This window comes from Ceratotherium simum, chromosome 22 (assembly GCF_057802395.1).
Source record: "Ceratotherium simum simum isolate JZ-2026a chromosome 22, ASM5780239v1, whole genome shotgun sequence".
NCBI classification, from domain to species: domain Eukaryota; kingdom Metazoa; phylum Chordata; class Mammalia; order Perissodactyla; family Rhinocerotidae; genus Ceratotherium; species Ceratotherium simum.
In genome coordinates, this window is record NC_141921.1 from 21,047,483 (window position 1) to 21,066,921 (window position 19,439).

Consider the following 19,439-nt stretch of genomic DNA (forward strand, 5'->3'; position numbering starts at 1 on the left):
TCATTTATTACAGGATTTCTCAGAGCTTTTGATGTATTAATAACTAAGAAGGAAGGACATGCAGAATTCTCCAAATGTTTTGAACTTGGGAAACCGTTTTTCAGGTCTCGTTTCCAGGGTCAGGGTTTTGTGGAACACATTTTAGGAAATGCTGATCTAGGCAGAGACAGAGGAGATGGGAGGGAGGGAATGATTACGCAATCGGTGATACTAGCTGTCACTTTCCCACTTTGTACTACTAGCAAGCCTGGTTTACTATTCATGTCTTCGGGTTGTTAGTAACCATGTTGAGTAGGACAAGATCAGGGGTGCGATGAGCACCTTGTTCAGTCTCCTGTGGATTTAGTTCCCTGTACTTTCCTCCCCCCACACGTTTCCATTCTGTCCATGAGACCCACATGGAAGATTCTATACACTCGTCTTGAAATCACTAGGTGTGGGGTTGGTTGGGGATTGAGAGAGAAGCAGCAGTGGCTTTTGGTCTTTAGAAGTCTTGCTAGATGCCTCGGCACGCAGGAGACACGCCTTCCTGAAGCACCGTCTCGCCTTAGCTTGTGCTTTCGCAGTGATTTTATTTCTTTTGGCGTTTATGTCCTTTTAACTGGCTGAAGAGGCCAATGTTTATGACTATTTGGTAACACTCTTCATGATTTATTTACTCCCCCTGCCTTTTTTTTAAACTTGGTCTTTTTCCTCCATTTCCATGCCCAGGTATTACTCTTGAGAAATCAAATCATTTAACTAGTTAGTCTTCTTGGCTTCCTAAGCAGCTTATTTTCTGAGTCAGATTTTAGCCTGATTTTCCTGTTTACCCTGGATTGTTCCATTGTGTCCTATAGCATGTAGTTGGCTTACCTATTACTTCATATTTTTTACTTCATGCTTGTCTTGCACAAAAATAAACCAGCCAGAACCTTGCTACAGATATTGTGTTCTTCCTCCACAGGGCCACTGGTCATGCTGACTCTAATTTCACATATCTCATTCTCATACTAGCTCTTTTACTACCATCCACCTGTTGATTTGGTAGCTTTGGGAAATTTCCAATCAAAGTACTGTTATTCTGTTCAAGGTGAGCATTTGTAAGCGTTGCTCCTTTACTACCTTTCTGCTCCAGGTTTCTAAGCAGCTGTGTTTCCTTTAGTTGGTTCACTCAGTCTGTGGTTTCCCAAACTTGGTTGCGCTGTGCCCTTCCTGAGGACGTGCCAGGACTGTCGTTACCTGTTCATCCCCCTCTCTTTGAACCACATTGGTGAACGTAATGTACCCCCCGTGGCTAACTGACCTTGCCACTTTTCTGCTGAATAGTTGGCCAAGAGGTATGAAGAAACCCAGGATTCATATACCAAATTTATTCTTCGTGATGCACCAGAGTATTCCAGTGCAGTGATAAAGAATATCTTTTTCTACCAAGAAGCACAGTTACAGTGATGCTTTATGAATTAGGCTGCTTGCTCTGTTGGTCAGTGACACTCCAACAGGAGACTTATTTTTTTTACTTTGACAAATTTTAAGTTTAAGAATAAGGGGGGAAATTTTGACTCCAGTGTCTTGGAGCCTTTTTGCAGTGTGCCCTTTACTTTGGGAGACCTAGTTCCAATCTGTTTTCTCGTTGTCAGTCCCTCAGGCAGTGGAATGATCCACTCAGCCAAACCGGGATGTTGCAGACTCTCCCGAAGGGGAGCCCCTCACTTTTAGTCTTTGCACACTGCGATTACATTTCTTCACAGGTTCCTTCTGAACTCCCATGGAATTACCATTCAGAACGAGGACAGACAGAGACTGTTTCTGCTTGAAATTCTAGTGTTAAGGATCCATTCATTCTTTCCATAAGCTTTTACTTATTGAGTGTGTACTTTTGTCAGATATCAGGAAGGACTAAGAAATAGTCCCTGCCCTGAGAGGCTTGGAGTCCAGTAGGGAGAATTCTAGAGCTTTATGTGCCAGGATCGGCGGGAATCCAGGGTCAGAAGCATTTTCCATGTGCCACCAGATGAAGCCGTTTTAGCGCTGTCCCCTGCACGCCTGCATGTGTGTTATGTCCCTCTCTGCAGCCATCAGCATTTCCATCACTGAGGCCTGCTGGCCTGGAAGAGGGGCAAGGGTGGTTTTGTGTACAAATTGGTTTTCCAGCATGGTGCTGCAGGAATAACAGGTCTCAAATTTAACTGTATATAGGCTCTACCTGTTGGGTATTGCTAAAATTTTGCTATTGTAGAACATTGGAGAAATAACCCGAATTTTAATGTTTTTTTCTTACTTTAATCAAGCTTTTTCTTAAATTGTTTCTTCTGTGTTGTGCAAAGGGATAATTTAGACCTAGGTTCCATTTTTGTTTTGGTATATGCTGTGTGGCCTTGGGCAAGCTGCTCTGTTTCCTCTTTTGTAAAATTGAAATAAAAATATCCCATTGCATTTTGTGAAGAGTAAATGAGAGTTCTTCATATATAAATATACAACAGTATATGCATAAAACATTTAGCGTAGTGTCTGGTGCATTGTGGTGGTTCAGTGAATGTTCATTTACTTTCTCTTCCTTGTAGGCCTGCATGATTCTTAAAGAGGTACGGAGGTAATCTCCAGTTTAAGAAGAGGTTAGAGAGGCCGGCCCGGTGGCGTAGCGGTTAAGTGTGCGCGCTCCACTGCGGTGGCCCGGAGTTCGTAGGTTCGGATCCCAGGCACACACTGACACACTGCTTGTCAAGCCATGCTGTGGCGGCGTCCTGTATAAAGTAGAGGAAGATGGGCATGGATGTTAGCCCAGGGCCAATCTTCCTCAGCAAAAAGAGGAGGATTGGCGACAGATGTTAGCTCAGGGCTGATCTTCCTCACAAAAAAAAAAAGAAGAGGTTAGAATCGTCTTTGTTAGGAACTCCTTGGGAAGCATTTTCTCCTTTAAACAAGGTTATAAATTCTGGTTGAGTTCCAGGAGAGCCTACAGAAGTCCCGTAACCTCTAACTAGCTGAACCATCTTGTTAATACTGCCATGGAATGTGAGCCACCATTTATAACCGTGTTTTAAAATGAGAACAGGTGTGTCGTCCTGCTGCAGGGGTTCTGTGAACACCAGCCCTTGCCACAGGTGATCTGCTCTCATACTTGGTTCCCTTTGACTTCCTTAGCACCAGGCCACCGACAGTTACTTCCATGGTGGGCAGTTGAGGGACCAAGCAAAACTGAGGGCTCCTAGAGCTAAAGAATGAGGACTCCCACTCTGCTGGGGTGGCAGTGGGGAGAGGGTGAGAGAGCTAGCACCTGTTGAGTGCTTACTATGTACTAATCACTGTGTCAGGGGCTTTAAGATAGTTTTGTATTTAATTTTCGTAACAATCTTATAAAATACGTACTATTAGCTCTCATTTGACAGATGAAAATACTGAGGCTTAGAAACATACAACTAGCAAGTGGCAGAACTGGGATTTGAACTGAGGACTTTCCAGATGCCAAAACCTATGCTTTTCTATTATAACACATCATCTTTGCAAAGACAGAGGAGAGAATCAGACACTGAGACCTGTTAGCTGTGGAAAGGGCTGAGAAATGAGGAACAGCAGGATAGCATTAGTTCTGTAAAGGTAAGGATTCAAGTGTGGGGACGGCTGTATGAATTCAGCTCTTGTGGGGGGCAGTGGAGGTAAGAAATGAGGTCAGTTCAGAGCTCTTATATTTCTACTTGGAGCCTTTTGGTTGCACATTATGGAGGAGGAGAAATGCAATCAGTGCCGGCACAGGAACAGAGTTGGTATGGGGAGAGGGAAGGGAAGTCCCTAGTGATGCGGAGGAAAGGGCAGCTCCTACAGCCGACAGCCAAGCCAATCATTTATTGGCAAGAATGTTCAGATGCTGGGTGCTCAGAATCAGAGACTCCCTGTCCTTATTGAGTGTGGGGCTGTTGATGTGTGTAGAATCTAGTTCTCCCAGTCTCATTTCTTTTTCCTCCAGCAGAAACCCAGACCTTTTTCTTTTCTGAATTTTTTAAAGCTTTTGTCTCCTGGAGTACCAGTGTTTAATTTTCTCTCTCTCTCTTTTTTTTTTTGGTGAGGAACATTGGCCCTGGGCTAACATCTGTGCCCATCTTCCTCTACTTTATATGGGATGCCACCACAGCATGGCTTGATAAGTGGTGCATGGGTCTGCACCCAGGATCCGAACCTGTGAACCCCCGGCTATCGAAGCGCAGCACGCAAACGCAACCACTACGCCACCGGGCCGGCCCTTAATTTTCTCATTTTTGCTTATCTCATTCACCTTTCCTTCTCTGATTCTGTTGACTTAACAGGGCTATCATCTTTGTCGAATATTTCTCTGTTCTAGAACTACTCAGAGCACTTTGTAATTCACCCTCAGTTCTCTGAAAGCTCATGCTTCCTGCCCATTACTGCATTAGACCCCATCCTCAGTGGGCCTAACCTATGCTCTCTCCGAACTCCTTAACTTAGTAATGGACAGCTGTTTGTGGCCACATAGGAAAATTAAAGTGGTGCAATTCCTAAGCTCTTTTGGGGAAATGCGTTTTCTTTGTTATCCATTGGAATCTTCGGTGACATTCTGTTCATATTATAGATATGCCAATTAATTTTGTGTCACCTCTCCCTCAAGTTCTTTTACTTCAGCTTGGGCATCACCTCCTTCGAGAAGTTTTTCTTAGTCTTCCCCAAGTCTAAGTTAGATGCTTTTTCTGTGTATTTCTCTATATTCTAACATCCATTATCGGTACAACTTCTCATACCATATTGTTCTTGTCTGCTTCTTTGTGTGATTCTCCTCTTGACTTGGAGCTCCTCGAGCGCAGGGGCTGTTTTTTTTTTAATTCCTAGCACCTGGGACAATATAATCCCTGGGGCATAATTTTTTGAATGCATGCATGCATGATAAACCTTTAACCATTTAAATGTACCACATGTTGCAATACATCCTCTATGTAACCATGAAAACTTACACGTTTTTTGCAACTTCCCGTTCTGATCCAGTTTGAGGAGGTTTAGTTTTCCTTTTTTGTGAAATTTGGTGCTATTTAAAAATGATTCTGAAAGACACAGAATAGTGACTTCCATCTACTGCCTCCCTCCAGGGGTGAGAGATTACTCGTTTATTCAGCGTATTATGGGGGAGCCGGCATTTGCTGTGACAGTCAGCCGTCTCTCCCACCTTTAAATACAGATACCTTCCCCAGTGTGTGTCCTCTCCTCTCTCTCTCTCTTCTCAGCCAAGTTTCTTGAAAGAGTAGTGATATTCATTGTCTCCAGTTCTCATTTTTCCCCAACTTCTCAGCCTGTTACATTCTGGCTTCTGTTCCTACCCCTCCAATGAAGCTAGTCTTGGGGGCAGTTATGACCTTGTAAGTAGACTGAATCCAAGAAATGCTTTATCAGTCATCTCTGCTACATTTGGCCTAGTTGACCATCCTCCTTGAAACTCTGTTCCTTTGTCACTTGTCACTTATAGTCCTTGTCACTGCTTTCCTCAGCATTAAGTCCTGCTGGTTTTGTTTTGTTCGTTTGTTTAGTCATTCATACCTTCATTCAACAAATATGAATCAAGTGCCACTTCTCCAGAAGGCCAGTCCCCAAGGCTGTGGCAGTGAACAAGACAGAGATGGTCCCTGCTCTCATGGAGCCTACAGTCCAACTGAAGAGTAGCCATTCATTTGTTCAACTCAACAAATACTTATTTAGTGCCTCCTGTTTTCCACCTTCTGCTGTGCCTAGCAATTAAATAGATAATGATATAAATTATTTAATTATGTAATTATTTAATCTTAATGGTATTACATGCTTTAAAGAAATACAAGAAGCTATGAGAAACTATAATAGGGATACTTACTCTAGTTTGGGGTGGGTTAGGGGTCAGTCAGGGAAAACTTCCTTGAGGAAGGAACATTTAATGGAAGCTTGAATTTGGCCAAGTAAAAATACCTGGATAGGAGTAGGGGTTGGCAGGGCAGGGAGACAGGAAGGGGTAGTTAATTATTGATTGCACTGTTACTTATAAAGTTATCAACTGTTGTAGCATCTTGAGAATGAAATTTTGCTCTTATCATTTGTCATTGTCGTAAACTCTTTGATTGAGACATGCACAGTCCTTTATTGCAGCATTCACAGTCCCCGTTCTCCTTCCTGGTCAGTGATTATTTTGAAATCTCTGGCAGAACGAAAGAGGTTTTTAGTCTTGATGGGAAATAAGGATATATGCATGAGAGAGTAATTAACAATGTAAGCTAAGTGTCAAATGAGTGGTATAGTTAAATATTGTTGGAATTGAGAGAAGGGCACTGTCAGTTAGACACAGAGTGATTGTCGAGGGCCTTGAATGTAGTGAGAGTTGAAGAAAGAGACTCAGCATAGCAGAGAAGAAAGGAACCAGGCATTTCCAGTAGAGAGAAAGAAGAGAGCAAAGGCAGGCAAGTGAGAATTCAGTGTTGCAATTAGAGAAGGGTGTACTGTTGCCTGTAGGCCTGGACAGAGCCTCCTGTTGGATTGGTTACAGAGTAATGTGATAGAAGACAGTAGAGGACCTGGGAAGGACCTTAAATATCAGGCTAAGGAATTGGGACTTTATCATTTGAGCAGAGAGATGGCAGGTGCAGAACACTGTTTTAGAATAAATCTGGCAGTGATTGGCTTCAAAACGAGGCACTGAGACATGAGAATGCCTGGACTAGTGAGTCAGTAATTCAGTCCTACAGATGTTTGTGGAGCACCTCCTGTGTGGCTGTGGGAAGGGTAAGGAATGGATAAGCGAGAGAGCCCTTGCCTAAGGAACTTGTGCAAGATCCTATTGGGGGTTGGACAGATGCGAGAAGGAGTGAGAGGGGAGATGGGAGGAGTCAGGGCCCCTCCCTTCTCACCCCCACATGTTTTAGGGGTTGGCAAACTATAGTCCACAGGCCAGATCCATCCAGATGCCTGTTTTTGTAGGATCGATTTTACAATTTTAAATGATTTTTTTAAAAATCAAAAGAAAAATAATATTTCATGATCTATGAAAATGATATGAAACTCAAATTTCATTGTCCGTAAATAAAGCTTTTTTGGAGCACAGCCTTGCTTGTCCATTTATGTATTGTCTGTGGCTACTTTCACATACTAACAGAGACTGCACGGCCCACAAAGCCTAAAATATTTACTGTTTGGCCCTTTACAGAAACCTTCCCCACTCTTGAGTCACACGCGTCCTTATCCCAGTTCCTCTGTTCTCTGAAACTGAATGTCCCTCTTCCTACCTGAAGCTTTTCCCTCCACTCAGGGTTTTATTTTTTTTTTTTTTTATTTTTTGTCCTGAGGAAGATTAGCCCTGAGCTAACATCTGTGCTTGTCTTCCTCTATTTTGTATGTGGGTTGCCGCCACAGCATGGCTGATGAGTGGTGTAGGTCTGTGCCCGGGATCCGAACCCACGAACCCAGGCCGCCGGAGCAGACCGTGTTGAACTTAACCACTACGCCAAGGAGCCGGCCCCAACCCAGGCTTTTAAATAGGCTTCTCTTCTTTATGTTCTTCTCTAGATCCTCAGCTTCTCTTTTTTCCATGACCTACCTCTCTCCTCCCAAATATGCTCAGATCTATCCTGCTGAAAAAAAAATACTTCATCAACTCGAAAGCCCCCTTTTGCTGCTTCTCCTCATCTCTAGTCTCCACCTCCATTCCACCTGTCACTCATTCACCTTAATCCAGACTTCTGACCCCAGCAGTCCATTAAAACTAGGCTTACTAAGTCATTAGTGAATTCCTAGCTGCTGAATCCAATAGTTTCCCCAGTCCTTATCTTCCTTGTTTTCTCTGACATTTAACATTTTGATCATTCTCTTTTCCTTGAGACCTTTTTTCTGTTGGCTTCTGTGACATTGTTCTCCTTTGCTTCTTTTCCTATCTCCCTGGCCCTTTCTCCCACTTGCCCATCAGTGGCTTCTCTTATCTTACCAGTACCTTAAACGTTGGTGACTTTAAGGAGTCTATCTTTTGTCGTCTCATGAGAGCTATTATTTTATTGAGTACCTACTGTATGTCAGTCACTATATTTAAATGCGTTACACGAATTATTCCTAATCCTTACAACAACCCCTAAAAAGATAGATTTTGTTTCCTCCATGTTATAAATAAGGAAGGTGCGGCCTAGTGAGCTTAAGTCATTTTCCCAAGGTTACACAGTAAGTGACAGAGCTGGTAGAGCAGTAAAGTGAGGCTGCCCGAAGACTCCTGCCATAGACTTTCTTTTTAGCTTTCAGCCTATATGTCTGACTGTCTATTAGACATTTCCACCTGGAAGTCCTGGCAGCACCTCAAACTCAGCTCATCATCTGTCCCCCATCCCCTATCCAGCCCCAGATTGGTAGTGTGACCATCTATTTAGTCATCCAGGCCATAATCTTGGGAGTTGATCTCAACTTTGCCTCCTCCCAACCCTTCCACTCCTCAGCAGCCAGTTGTCGCTACAGCCGGTTATTTCTCCCCCTTTAATTTCTCTGGAATTCATCTCTCCTAATGTCCACTCTCATTTTGCTGGTTCAGATTCTTCTCATCTCTCTCCTAGACTGTTGTCTCTCTTCTCTTAATCTCTACCCCTTTTACTCTTGTACCCTTCCAGTCCATCCTCTGCAAGGCTACCAGAATGATTTCTCCTAAAGCCCAGATCTGATGGTGTTACTGACTTGGTTAAAACCTGTTGATGGCTCCCTGTAGTCCTGTTCCTCCCATAGCTTAACTAAGGAGGCTTCACCTTATTTTTCTGGATTCTTCTCCTTGCAGGCAGTCATCTCTCCATGCAGTTCCCAAGATGTTACCTCTTTCTGGAATGCCCTTGTTTTCCTGGTTTGTCTGAGGAACACCTTTTCAGTTTACCCCTAAAAAATAGACAAACAGGCAAGCGAAAAAGACATCCTCAATTCTGAGAGAGTACCTCAGCTTCTGAGCCTTCACTGATTTCCAGTCTTTCTGAGGGGTTAGGTTTCCCTTTTTTGTGCTCCTCAAGCACCCGGGCATGTATGTGTTGTCAGGCTCAGCGCAGTGTATAATAATTTGGCCACATCTGCCTCCTTAAAACCAGTGCTCCTCAAAAGCAGAGATTTTTGTCTTGTTTACTTTTTTATCTGTGTTATCTGGCTTGTTGCCTGGGACATAGTGGTTCAGTAACTGTTGAATGAGTACCAGTAGTGGAGTTAGAGACAAGGACTGAAGCCTTGGAGAAAGGTCAGGATTGAGGGATGAAGATGTTCGCTGAAGCTGAAGAGTAGACGGTACTGGCACCCTGAGATGCATAGCATCAGATAGTTTACCAAGTGTTTTCACAAGTGTTTTGTCTCATTTTGTTCCACTCGAAAGCACTATGCGACAGGCAGGGCAGGTGTTAATATTCACATTTTAGAAATAAAGAACCTCAAGTTCAGAGAAGTGAAACGGCTTGCTCGAAGTCTTGAATATTGGTGCCAGAATTCAGTCTTCTCCAGCCAAGTGTGTTGCACTTCCCCTGCACCAGTGTAGAGACTGGGAAGGTGTGGGAGATGAGAGAGAAGTTTTGGAATAAACCTACATTTAGAGGTTAAAGGGAAAGAGTGGCTCAGAGAGGATAAAGAGAGTTCCACGGAATTACTGTGTTGTGAAGGACAAGTTTCCAGAAGGAGAGGGCATCATTGATGAGATATTTTTGCAAATGGGGAAGGATGAGAGTTTGACCACTAGTAAGTTCAAGAGAATAAGTTTGTACAGTGAAGCCTGCCTGCCAAGTGGTTAAAGAATACGTGGGTATTGAGGGAAATGGAGGCATACGTGTGTACTACCCTTTCAAGAAGTTTCGTGGGGAAGGGAAACCAAGAGGCTGGCAGTTTGAGAAATGTCATACTGCCAAATATTCCAAGAAATTCATGATATGTTATCTTCATTTTGGACTTGAAAATATGCAGTGGAAACTATGTTAGTATATAACGGAGCTAATATATATAAGACTGAGTATATAAATTTCAGGTTGTTTTAGGCTCAATTTAACATTGGTCAGTTCCAATCAAGATATAGTGTCAGGGCAGGGTGTTGAATCAAGCCTTAAAACGAAGTCAGATTGTATTTGAATATAGGTAACTGTAACAGTATCTGCCCATACCAAGGGAGAGATGTTTACTAGAGTCAGAAAACACGCTTCTTCTGTTCATTTAGAATATTCACCTACCTCTAAGCTCATCTCTTCCCCATTACTCATCAGTTGTGGTCCAGGTGTCATTTGATCGACGGGAAGATTTCCCCTCTTTGTTAGAGCTGGTTTTCTGTGTTTAGGATAAAAACCTGTTTGTGTCATCCATATCTCCTGGGAGCCCAGCTCTGGGGGGAGTTAGGCCCTGGGCAGCTCTGTTGTCCTATTGATGAGGTGTCCTCTGTCTGCCAGGTAAAGCGGTACCAGTGCACCTTTGAGGGCTGTCCCCGTACCTACAGCACAGCAGGCAACCTGCGCACCCACCAGAAGACTCACCGAGGAGAGTACACCTTTGTCTGTAATCAGGAGGGCTGTGGCAAGGCCTTCCTCACCTCCTACAGCCTCAGGATCCATGTGCGAGTGCACACGAAGGAGAAGCCATTTGAGTGTGACGTGCAGGGCTGTGAGAAGGCGTTCAACACGCTGTACAGGTCGGCGTCTTCTCCCACCGCACCGCCAGCCTCTGACCCTGACTTTGTTGTGACTGCGGAGCTCTCTCTCCTGGCACAGTACAGATGTTCACTTTCAGGGCTTTAAAGAGCAAGCAATGCTCAACTGTTTAAAATTCATTAAAGGATCTTGTTACTTAGAGATTGAGATATATTGGATTGGTTAAAAATGATAGTACATTGTGTTTAGATTTGTATTTCCTGGAGTGACATTCTGGCCTGGGGATTTTAGTATTTGGCATAGGGTAGTATTTCCCATTGTCTTAGGATCTTAGTATTAGGCTTCTGTCATTTTCTTTTCTACCTCACCTTGAAGATTAACATCTTTCTACCCTGAGAAATGGGGAGTAGTCCACTTGTTAGCCATTTCTCTTTTCCATTGTTTGTATCAGGAGACTTACATTAGTCTTCAACATTGGGTATAAAATAACATAATAATAGCTAACACTTAAAAAGCACTCACTATGTGCTAGGCCCTGTTCTGAGTGCTAATTCTCATGGCAGCTGACAAGTAACTGGAAGCACAGAGAGGTTTTGTGACTGGCTCAAGGTCCCCCATCCAGTAGGAGGTGGGACCAGGATTTGAGTCCCAGGCAGTCTGGCTCCAGAGTCACGCTCATACCTCTAGGAATTTCTCTTTGAGCAAACAATTTTGGATCTTAATATATTATGGATATAGAATTCTTCTGCACTTGATCCTGAGGGACATTAAGCTGACATGGGGAGGCTGTGTAGCACATTATCACAAAGGGAATTTCTCTGGGATATCTTGCAGGCTGAAGGCACATCAGAGGCTTCACACAGGGAAAACGTTTAACTGTGAATCTCAAGGCTGCAGCAAATACTTCACCACACTCAGTGATCTGAGGAAGCACATTCGAACCCATACAGGAGAAAAGCCATTTCGGTAGGTCTTTCTGTTGTCTATTTGTCACTGACCAGGTTCCAGCTGGGGGTCCTGATGTACTCTAAAATTTTTCAAAGTGGAGAGAAAATCCCCTTCAGTAGCTCTTTGGCAGTGTTAGTTCTCCCCAGGATGGCTGTAACCAGGCACTGCAGGTGGGAGGGTGGTGATGGGACCAAGGGCATCCTCACTTTGTGGATAATGGCCTTTCTGCCTCCATTTTCCCCTTTATTTTCAAGAAGCATTTGTTGAAACTCACTTATGTGGTAGGTACGTTTATCAGTGCTTGAGAAATACTAAGACACAGGCTCTCCTCTTGAGAAGCTTGGTCTGGTGGAAGAGAACCACAGATAACCAGATAGTATCTGAGACTGAGATGCCCAAAGTGCTTTGAGCACAGAGGAAGGATACCTGTGTAAGAATCGAGGTGGGAGGGGAGGAGGCCAGAGGTGAAGTGAGGAGTAGGAAGGCTTAGGCTGGTGGTGCAGGTGTTTTATTTTGTTACTTATTCAGTTGTTGCTTTGTAATATCTCATGTATGTATACACAAACCTACAGGAGCATCCATTTTTATCTATATATTCAATTTATGTATATGTACATATATATGTTTAATAGATACATGTATAAATGTATAAGCTTGAAGGAAGGACTTGTATCATCTACTTTCTTCTCTGCTCATAGCATATAGCATAAGAAATGTCATATAATCATCCCAAAGTTGTTTTGGGATTCAGTAGGGGTTCAAAAACAACTCTGGGATGATTATATGACATTTTTTATGAGACAATCAGTTTGTAAGGATTCCTGCTAAATATAATATAGATGTGTTACTGAAAATTACCCATAAACAATGTCTTTGAATTTTGGCAGGAGAGATTGCTCTTATGTTCGTGGCATTAAACTTGCTACCTTACCGTTCTCAAATCACTCATCTCCTCGTTATGGTACCGAGAAATTTAAAAGTCTTCAGGGGGGCCGGCCCAGTGGCGTAGTGGTTAAGTTTGCGCTCTCTGCTTTGGCAGCCTGGGGTTTGCAGGTTCGGATCCTGGGTGCGGACCTATATACCACTCATCAAGCCATGCTGTGGTGGTGGTCCATATACAAAGTAGTGGAAGATGGGCACAGATGTTAGCTCAGGGACCATCTTCCTCTAGCAAAAAGAGGAAGATTGGCAACAGATGTTAGCTCAGGGCCAATCTTCCTCACCAAAAAAAAAGTAAAATTAAAAAAAAATAAATAAGTGCTACTTATAAAAAAATAAAAAAATAAAAATCTTCAGGGCCAGTCAACTCTTAAACACCAGTTAAATGGAATTGTTTTAAAATTACAGATGTATTCCTGAGTCATGGTCCCTTTAAAAGCAAAAGTATTTAGATTCTAGTTACTCTCCAGATGCTCTAAAGCTTAGGTTACTTTTTTTTTTCCCCATAGGGCTGTTGAGGGGACTCTGATTTCTGTTCAATCACATGCATTTTTGTGATGATTAAAACTGCTAATTTTTCTTGAATATTAGATGAGACTTTGGACACAATGATTACATGTAATTAAAAAGTAAAGTGCTTTAGAGAAGCTTTCTATTTAAAGAAATAAAATATTTTGGCTTATAAGAAAATGCATCCATTCATATAAATAGTTATTGAATGCCTGCTATGTGCAAGAACTATAGCAGATGTAAAGTACTACATGGACCCTGCCCTCAAAGAGTTTACAGTCTCAGAACAGATAACAAGTGTATACACATAGAGATAAAATAAGATTGGAAATGACAGGTGCCATAAAAGAAGCATGTAGATAAATGCCTTAGGAATTCTGAGGAGGAAAAGATTACTTCTAGCTTTGGTTATCAAGAAAGTAAAAAGAGAAAGAAAGAGATATATCAACACTGCAGATTATAGATAAGTCATTGCAGCCAATATGTTCTGACTGATTTTGTTCTAGTGTTATGTTTCAGGCTCCATGCCTATGTGGGAGCCTCTGTACCCGCTGTTGACATTCCTGATATTGCACTGGCAGATTGTCCATATGGGCTCTCGTTGTCAATAGAATTCTGTTAAGTAATTCATCAAAAGGCTTTTATTGTCAGGACTCTCCACATGTGCCTTACCTTTAGGACAAGAAATACTTATCCTGGGCCATCAGCTCCCTGTGATCCCAGATTTGTCACCGTACTTTTCCAGAGATTTGTCGTCATTCCCATCTCTAAAACCAATTTCATCGATCTGATCCTGGTGTTCTGAACATTTGTTTGAGTTTGAGTTTGTATTTACAAGAGATGTCAAAGATAAAGGTCTGTTAGCTAATGCCTGCTGTTTCTCTTTGCTTAAACAACTTATTTAGGTGTGATCATGATGGCTGTGGAAAAGCATTTGCAGCAAGCCACCACCTTAAAACTCACGTCCGTACACATACTGGTGAGTTTAGGCTAATTTTTGTTTTTTATTTTAACCTTCATTGAGCCAGGAGATATCTGTGTTTCCATTGAGACTTGTAGAGCTTCATGGAGGGAGCAAGCCTAATCAGTTTAGCCTTCACCTGTAATGTTTGAGTTTCTTTCAGAGGGAAAAGGATCTAAAGGTTAGGCTCAGGAATCCAATCTTAAGAAAGGAAACCAATACAGAGATACTCAAAAACAGAACCTGGGGAAAAAACTAATCTTCTCTTTAAACTTCCCAGGAGCAGGCCATTCTCAGTGCTTTGCTCTTCGTTAAGTTTTAGGACTGAGATGATGTAGTTTATTCAACTTTATAACAACTGTTACCTGAACCTTCATAAGAATGTTTACTTCCCTCTGTTAGGGAAAAGTAGATGTCTTAATCCAGTGAAGTGACTTTTTGGTAAAATTAACACTATTTGTCATTCTTGCAGGTGAAAGACCCTTTTTCTGCCCCAGTAACGGCTGTGAGAAAACATTCAGCACTCAATACAGTCTCAAAAGTCACATGAAAGGTCACGATAACAAAGGACACTCATACAATGCACTTCCAAATCACAATGGATCAGAGGTGTGCCATGTTTTGTCTTTTGTTTTGATCTGGGCACCACAGAGCAGCAACAATTGTTTGTGTATCACAATAAAAGGTTAAAACGTCTTTTCTATAAATCTGTTAGTGAGAGGGAAGAAATCAGAGTCAAGATCCACGTCCTTGTGGTGGGGCAGTGGAAGCCGTAAACTTCACCAGCCTCTCTGTGCTTCAGCTTCTGATTCAGCGCTGTCTCCTTTCCATCAGGTCTGGTGGAAGAAGGTGTCTTGAAACAAGAGGTCTCAGAATGGCTTCCGAAAGGCCAGCCAGATGCTCTGGAAGGGTGTCAGTTTCCCATTCATATCTATAAAATGGTATATCTGTACTTGAGTTTGGGACACGAATTAATGATTTGCTTCACACATCCATTAATCCATCATTGGAGAACCAGGCAGAGTTTGGAGGGTCCCTTGCCCTTTTGAATTGTCTGCAGACCAAAGGTCTGAGGGCCGCTGCTTTAAGGCACTGAACCACAGAACAAGCCTCTGCAGAGCTTTAGGCGGTTTTGTGTGTTCTTTACCAAGCCCTTCCACCATATTTCTCTCTCCTCTCCTCTACAGCTACTTTCCAGAGAGATTCTGGGATAAATTTATGATTATTACTTCTTTTTTTTTTTTTTAAAGATTTTATTTATTTATTTATTTTCCCCCCAAAGCCCCAGTAGATAGTTGTATGTCATAGCTGCACATCCTTCTAGCTGCTGTACGTGGGACGCGGCCCCAGCATGGCCGGAGAAGCGGTGCGTCGGTGTGCGCCTGGGATCCGAACCCGGGCCGCCAGCAGCAGAGTGCGCGCACTTAACCGCTAAGCCACAGGGCCAGCCCTATGATTATTACTTCTAATGTGGTATTGGGCACTTACCTCACGTCTTTTAAACCTAGGAAGTGAGTACTGTTATTATCTTACTGCTTCACAGATAAGGAAACTGAAGCACACTGACCCCGTTTTGCATAATGAAGTTCTTAAAGTACGTAATATGATTTTGATTTGGGGACAGACAGCGTACTTTAATTCTGTGGTTTCTCATTTTTAAACCACAAAGCATCCCTTTGAAAGGTCTCTGCCCTTGTGTTTTGTTAGTGATAATAACTAACATTAACTGAATGTTTACTGTGTGCCAAGTGCTGTGCTGAGTGCCTTTGTGCGGATTCTCTCACTCACAGAGCTCTGTGAGGTCAGTACTGTAATTATCCCCCTATTACTGTTAAGGAAACTTGAGGCAAGGAGAAATTAAATAACTTGCTTAACAATCCAAAGCTTGTACTTAGTCTAATTTGGGCAGGCAGTCTGATTCCAGAGCCTGGTTGGAAGAGGCAAATAGCATTAGTTGTGAAGAGTGCAGCCTCTGGAGTTCAGCTGCCTAAATTCACATCCAAGCTCCACCCCTAATCAGTGGCTTCTTTGTGCCACAGTTTCTTCATCTGTAAAACCAGATAACAATATTAAGATTTGAGAGTCTTTGTCTACTAAACTGCATTGATGAAGTCGTGATCAATTTTCTCATTTTCATAACAATCCAAGGACAGTTGAATTGCCGACAACCTCAGCATTGGAGTGCTCCTGTGCACAGTGCTCAGACCTCATCTTCTCTGGATCCCTATTCACTCCCCAGTGGAGGGAAGCTCCTCGGTCTCAGGCTTTAAGTGCCATCTGGATTGCCTTTGAGTCCTAAATTTATATCTCCAGCCTGGTCTCTTCCTGAACTCTAGCCTTGTGTAGTTAACCACCTACTCCACCCAGGTATCATCTGCTCTTCTCAAACTTGACGTGTCCAAACCCGTTCCTCCTGAGTCTTCCCCATATTGGTAAATGGCACCTCCTTTTTTTCTAGTGGTACAGGCCAAGAATCTTGGGGTTGTTCTTTCACTCTTTTATCTTCTTATCCCCACATCCACCAGCAAAGTCTGTCAGCTCTACCTGGAGAATATATCTAGAATCTGATCACTTCTTCTCATTACTTTGTTCAAGCCGCTATCATATGGGCCGGCCCCGTGGCTTAGCGGTTAAGTGCGCACGCTCCGCTGCTGGCGGCCCGGGTTCAGATCCTGGGTGCACACCGACGCACTGCTTCTCCGGCCATGCTGAGGCCGTGTCCCACATACAGCAACTAGAAGGATGTGCAGCTGTGACATACAACTATCTACTGAGGCTTTGGGGGGGGACAAAAAAAAGCCGCTATCATATTTTGCCTGGATTATTGCAGTAACCTGCTTAAGTGGTCTTCTAGCACCTTTTCCCCCTTCTCCCCTCTCCCAGTCTTCCCTGACATAGACTGTCCTACATATATCACCCAGAGTGATCTTTCTAAACCATAAGGCAGATAATGTCTGTCCTCTGCTCATAACCCTGTAGTAGCCTCTTGTATCACTTAAAGTGAAGGCCACAATCTTTACAGTTGTGCACAAGGCACTGTACACTCTGACCTGGTCACTTCTCTGGCCTAGTTTACTTCTCTTCCTTTCCCTTCAGCCATACTGTCCTCCTTGTGGTCCCTTGAACAAGGGAGGCCCACTCCTGCCTCCAGGCCTTTGTACTTGCTGTACCCTCTGCTTAGAACACTTTCCCCACATACGTGCTTGGCCCATGCCCCCTTTCCTTCGGTATCTGTGCAAGTGCCACCTCATCTGAGAGGCCTTCCCTAATCTAATAGAAGAGCAGCTCCTACCCCAGCATTCCCTATTCCCTTTACCCTCTGTAGCGCTCTTTATCATCTCGTGTACTATATATTTGGCTTTTTGTCCCCCCCCCACTAGAATGTAAGCTCCACGGTGGCAGGGACTTTGCTTTGTTCATTCTTGTGTCCCTGGGCCTAGAACAGTGCCTGAGATATAGTAGATGCTCAGTGAATATTTGTTGAATGCGTGTATGTATGTGAACATCTGGTTCCCGAGGTGAGCTGGGTTCCCACATAAGGTATGTGAATTGCAACTGGCAGTCTAGGAATCCGGAGTTCAGAGTGAGCCCGGGCAGCTGTGTGTGAGTAGTAGATCCTCAGTTCCACCCTGAGGGAGGATCCCTGAGATGCCCTTATTGGGGACACGGTGATACAATGGAAGGAGGGTGGACTTGCAAGCAGAAGTACTGGGTTTGTGTTCTGCTAATTAGCTGTGTGATTTTGGACAGTTCACGGCCAGTCTTGTTATTAATTTTCTCATATTTAAAATGGGAATGTAAAATAATACTTTACTTCAAAGGTTTATATGAATAGCAAATGAGGTCATGTGAAATCACTTTGTAAATATAAGACCAATTATAGAAATATTAATTTTGTATTATTACAGCTTTTGTTACTCTGGAGCCTGAATCATGAGATAATTCTTAAACTCTTAATTAACCGTCTTTCAGAAATGTAAGAGATTCTTCTAAGAATGTCAGGACTTTTAAAATTAAAATATTTTACATAGCCCTTGCTTTGGATGGTTTATACCTTTCTAGGTAACATGTCTAGACATTTGGAATCTTAGGGATGTTGTAATCAAGTGTTTCATTACATGATACGCTACTATAAATCCTGATTTTTGTTTACGTAGAATTTTTTGTCTTTCACAGGATACGAATCACACCCTTTGTCTGAGTGACTTGAGCCTTCTGTCCACAGATTCTGAATTGCGAGAAAATTCCAATACAGTAAGTGTACCTGTGATATGGGTGCTAGAAAAACAAGTACAAGAATTGAGCACTCCAGGGGCCGGCCCGGTGGCGCAAGTGGTTAAGTGCGCGCGCTCTGCTGTGGCGGCCCGGGGTTCGCTGGTTCGGATCCCAGGCGTGCACCGACGCACCGCTTGTCAGGCCGTGCTGTGGCGGCGTCCCATATGAAGTGGAGGAACATGGGCACGGATGTTAGCTCAGAGCCGGTCTTCCTCAGCAAAAAGAGGAGGATTGGCAGATGTTAGCTCAGGGCTGGTCTTCCTCACAAAAAAAAAAAAGAGAATTGAGCACTCCCTTTGGTGGGAAAATTGAGGGAGGCCAGTCTTTAAAGTCTTCCAGATTTAATTGTGTCCAATTACTGACCATTTAGCGTTTTTTGTTTTTGTTTTTTTTCCCTGATAAGAGCTCTCATTGGAGGGGTTGTTCTCTCTGATGCCTGGTCACTCACTGAATAACCGCCTGGCCTTGGAAATTTTCTTCCTTTATTCATTTGGCAAATATTTATCGAGTGCCTACTTCCTGAGGCAGTGTGCCAGGGCTGAGCTTTTGTGCTAAAAGTAGGTGTGGTCTGTCCTTGAGGAGCTTAACATTAGTCCACTGAAGAGGGAGCCAGAATTCCAGTTTCCAGACTTTCTCAAGCTCTGCTGGTCTGACCTGAGTCAGTCTTTCCCTTTCTTTGCCCTTACTAGATTGAGGTTTTGAAGGGAACCCCCTCTACAGGCCCTCTGCTAAAGGACAGCCCCACTGTCTCTTGGTCTGATTGCTTGTGTTCACTCTGTGTGGAATTTCCCTCCATTCATCTGGCTCCGTGATGTGTCTTGCAGACACTGCATTAAGCCTGAGCTTATGCTTGCTCATGAGGATCTGTGCACTTTACTGTGTCACCAACGCTGTTTTGTTTTTTTTTTTGTGAGGAAGATCAGCCCTGAGCTAACATCTGTTGCCAGTCCTCCTCTTTTTGCTGAGGAAGATGGCCCTGGGCTAACATCCGTGCCCATCTTCCTCTACTTTATATGTGGGACGCCGCCACAGCATGGCTTGGTAAGTGGTGTGTAGGTCCGCGCCCGGGATCTGAACCTGCAAATCCCGGGCTGCCAAAGAGGAGTGCACACACTTAGCCACTATGCCACCAGGCTGGCCCCAACACTGGTTTTTAAGGGTGCATTCTTTGTTATTTTTCTCTGGTAAATAAGTATAGCTTAGGTTAGATTTTCTCTGTATATGCATAATAAATAAGAAAG

At 43.3% G+C, this 19,439-nt stretch overlaps 1 protein-coding gene across 2 annotated transcripts in view; it reads left to right on the forward strand.

Moving 5' to 3' along the window:
- Positions 1-19,439, forward strand: part of MTF1 (metal regulatory transcription factor 1) — a 42,392-nt gene that overhangs the window by 5,307 nt on the left and 17,646 nt on the right. For both annotated transcript variants that reach the window (XM_004425978.3, XM_014784168.2), the window contains exons 3-7: positions 10,368-10,606; positions 11,400-11,531; positions 13,868-13,941; positions 14,396-14,532; positions 18,100-18,177. In XM_004425978.3, coding sequence (XP_004426035.1) covers positions 10,368-10,606; positions 11,400-11,531; positions 13,868-13,941; positions 14,396-14,532; positions 18,100-18,177 — 660 coding nt within the window. The remainder of the gene's footprint in view (positions 1-10,367; positions 10,607-11,399; positions 11,532-13,867; positions 13,942-14,395; positions 14,533-18,099; positions 18,178-19,439) is intronic.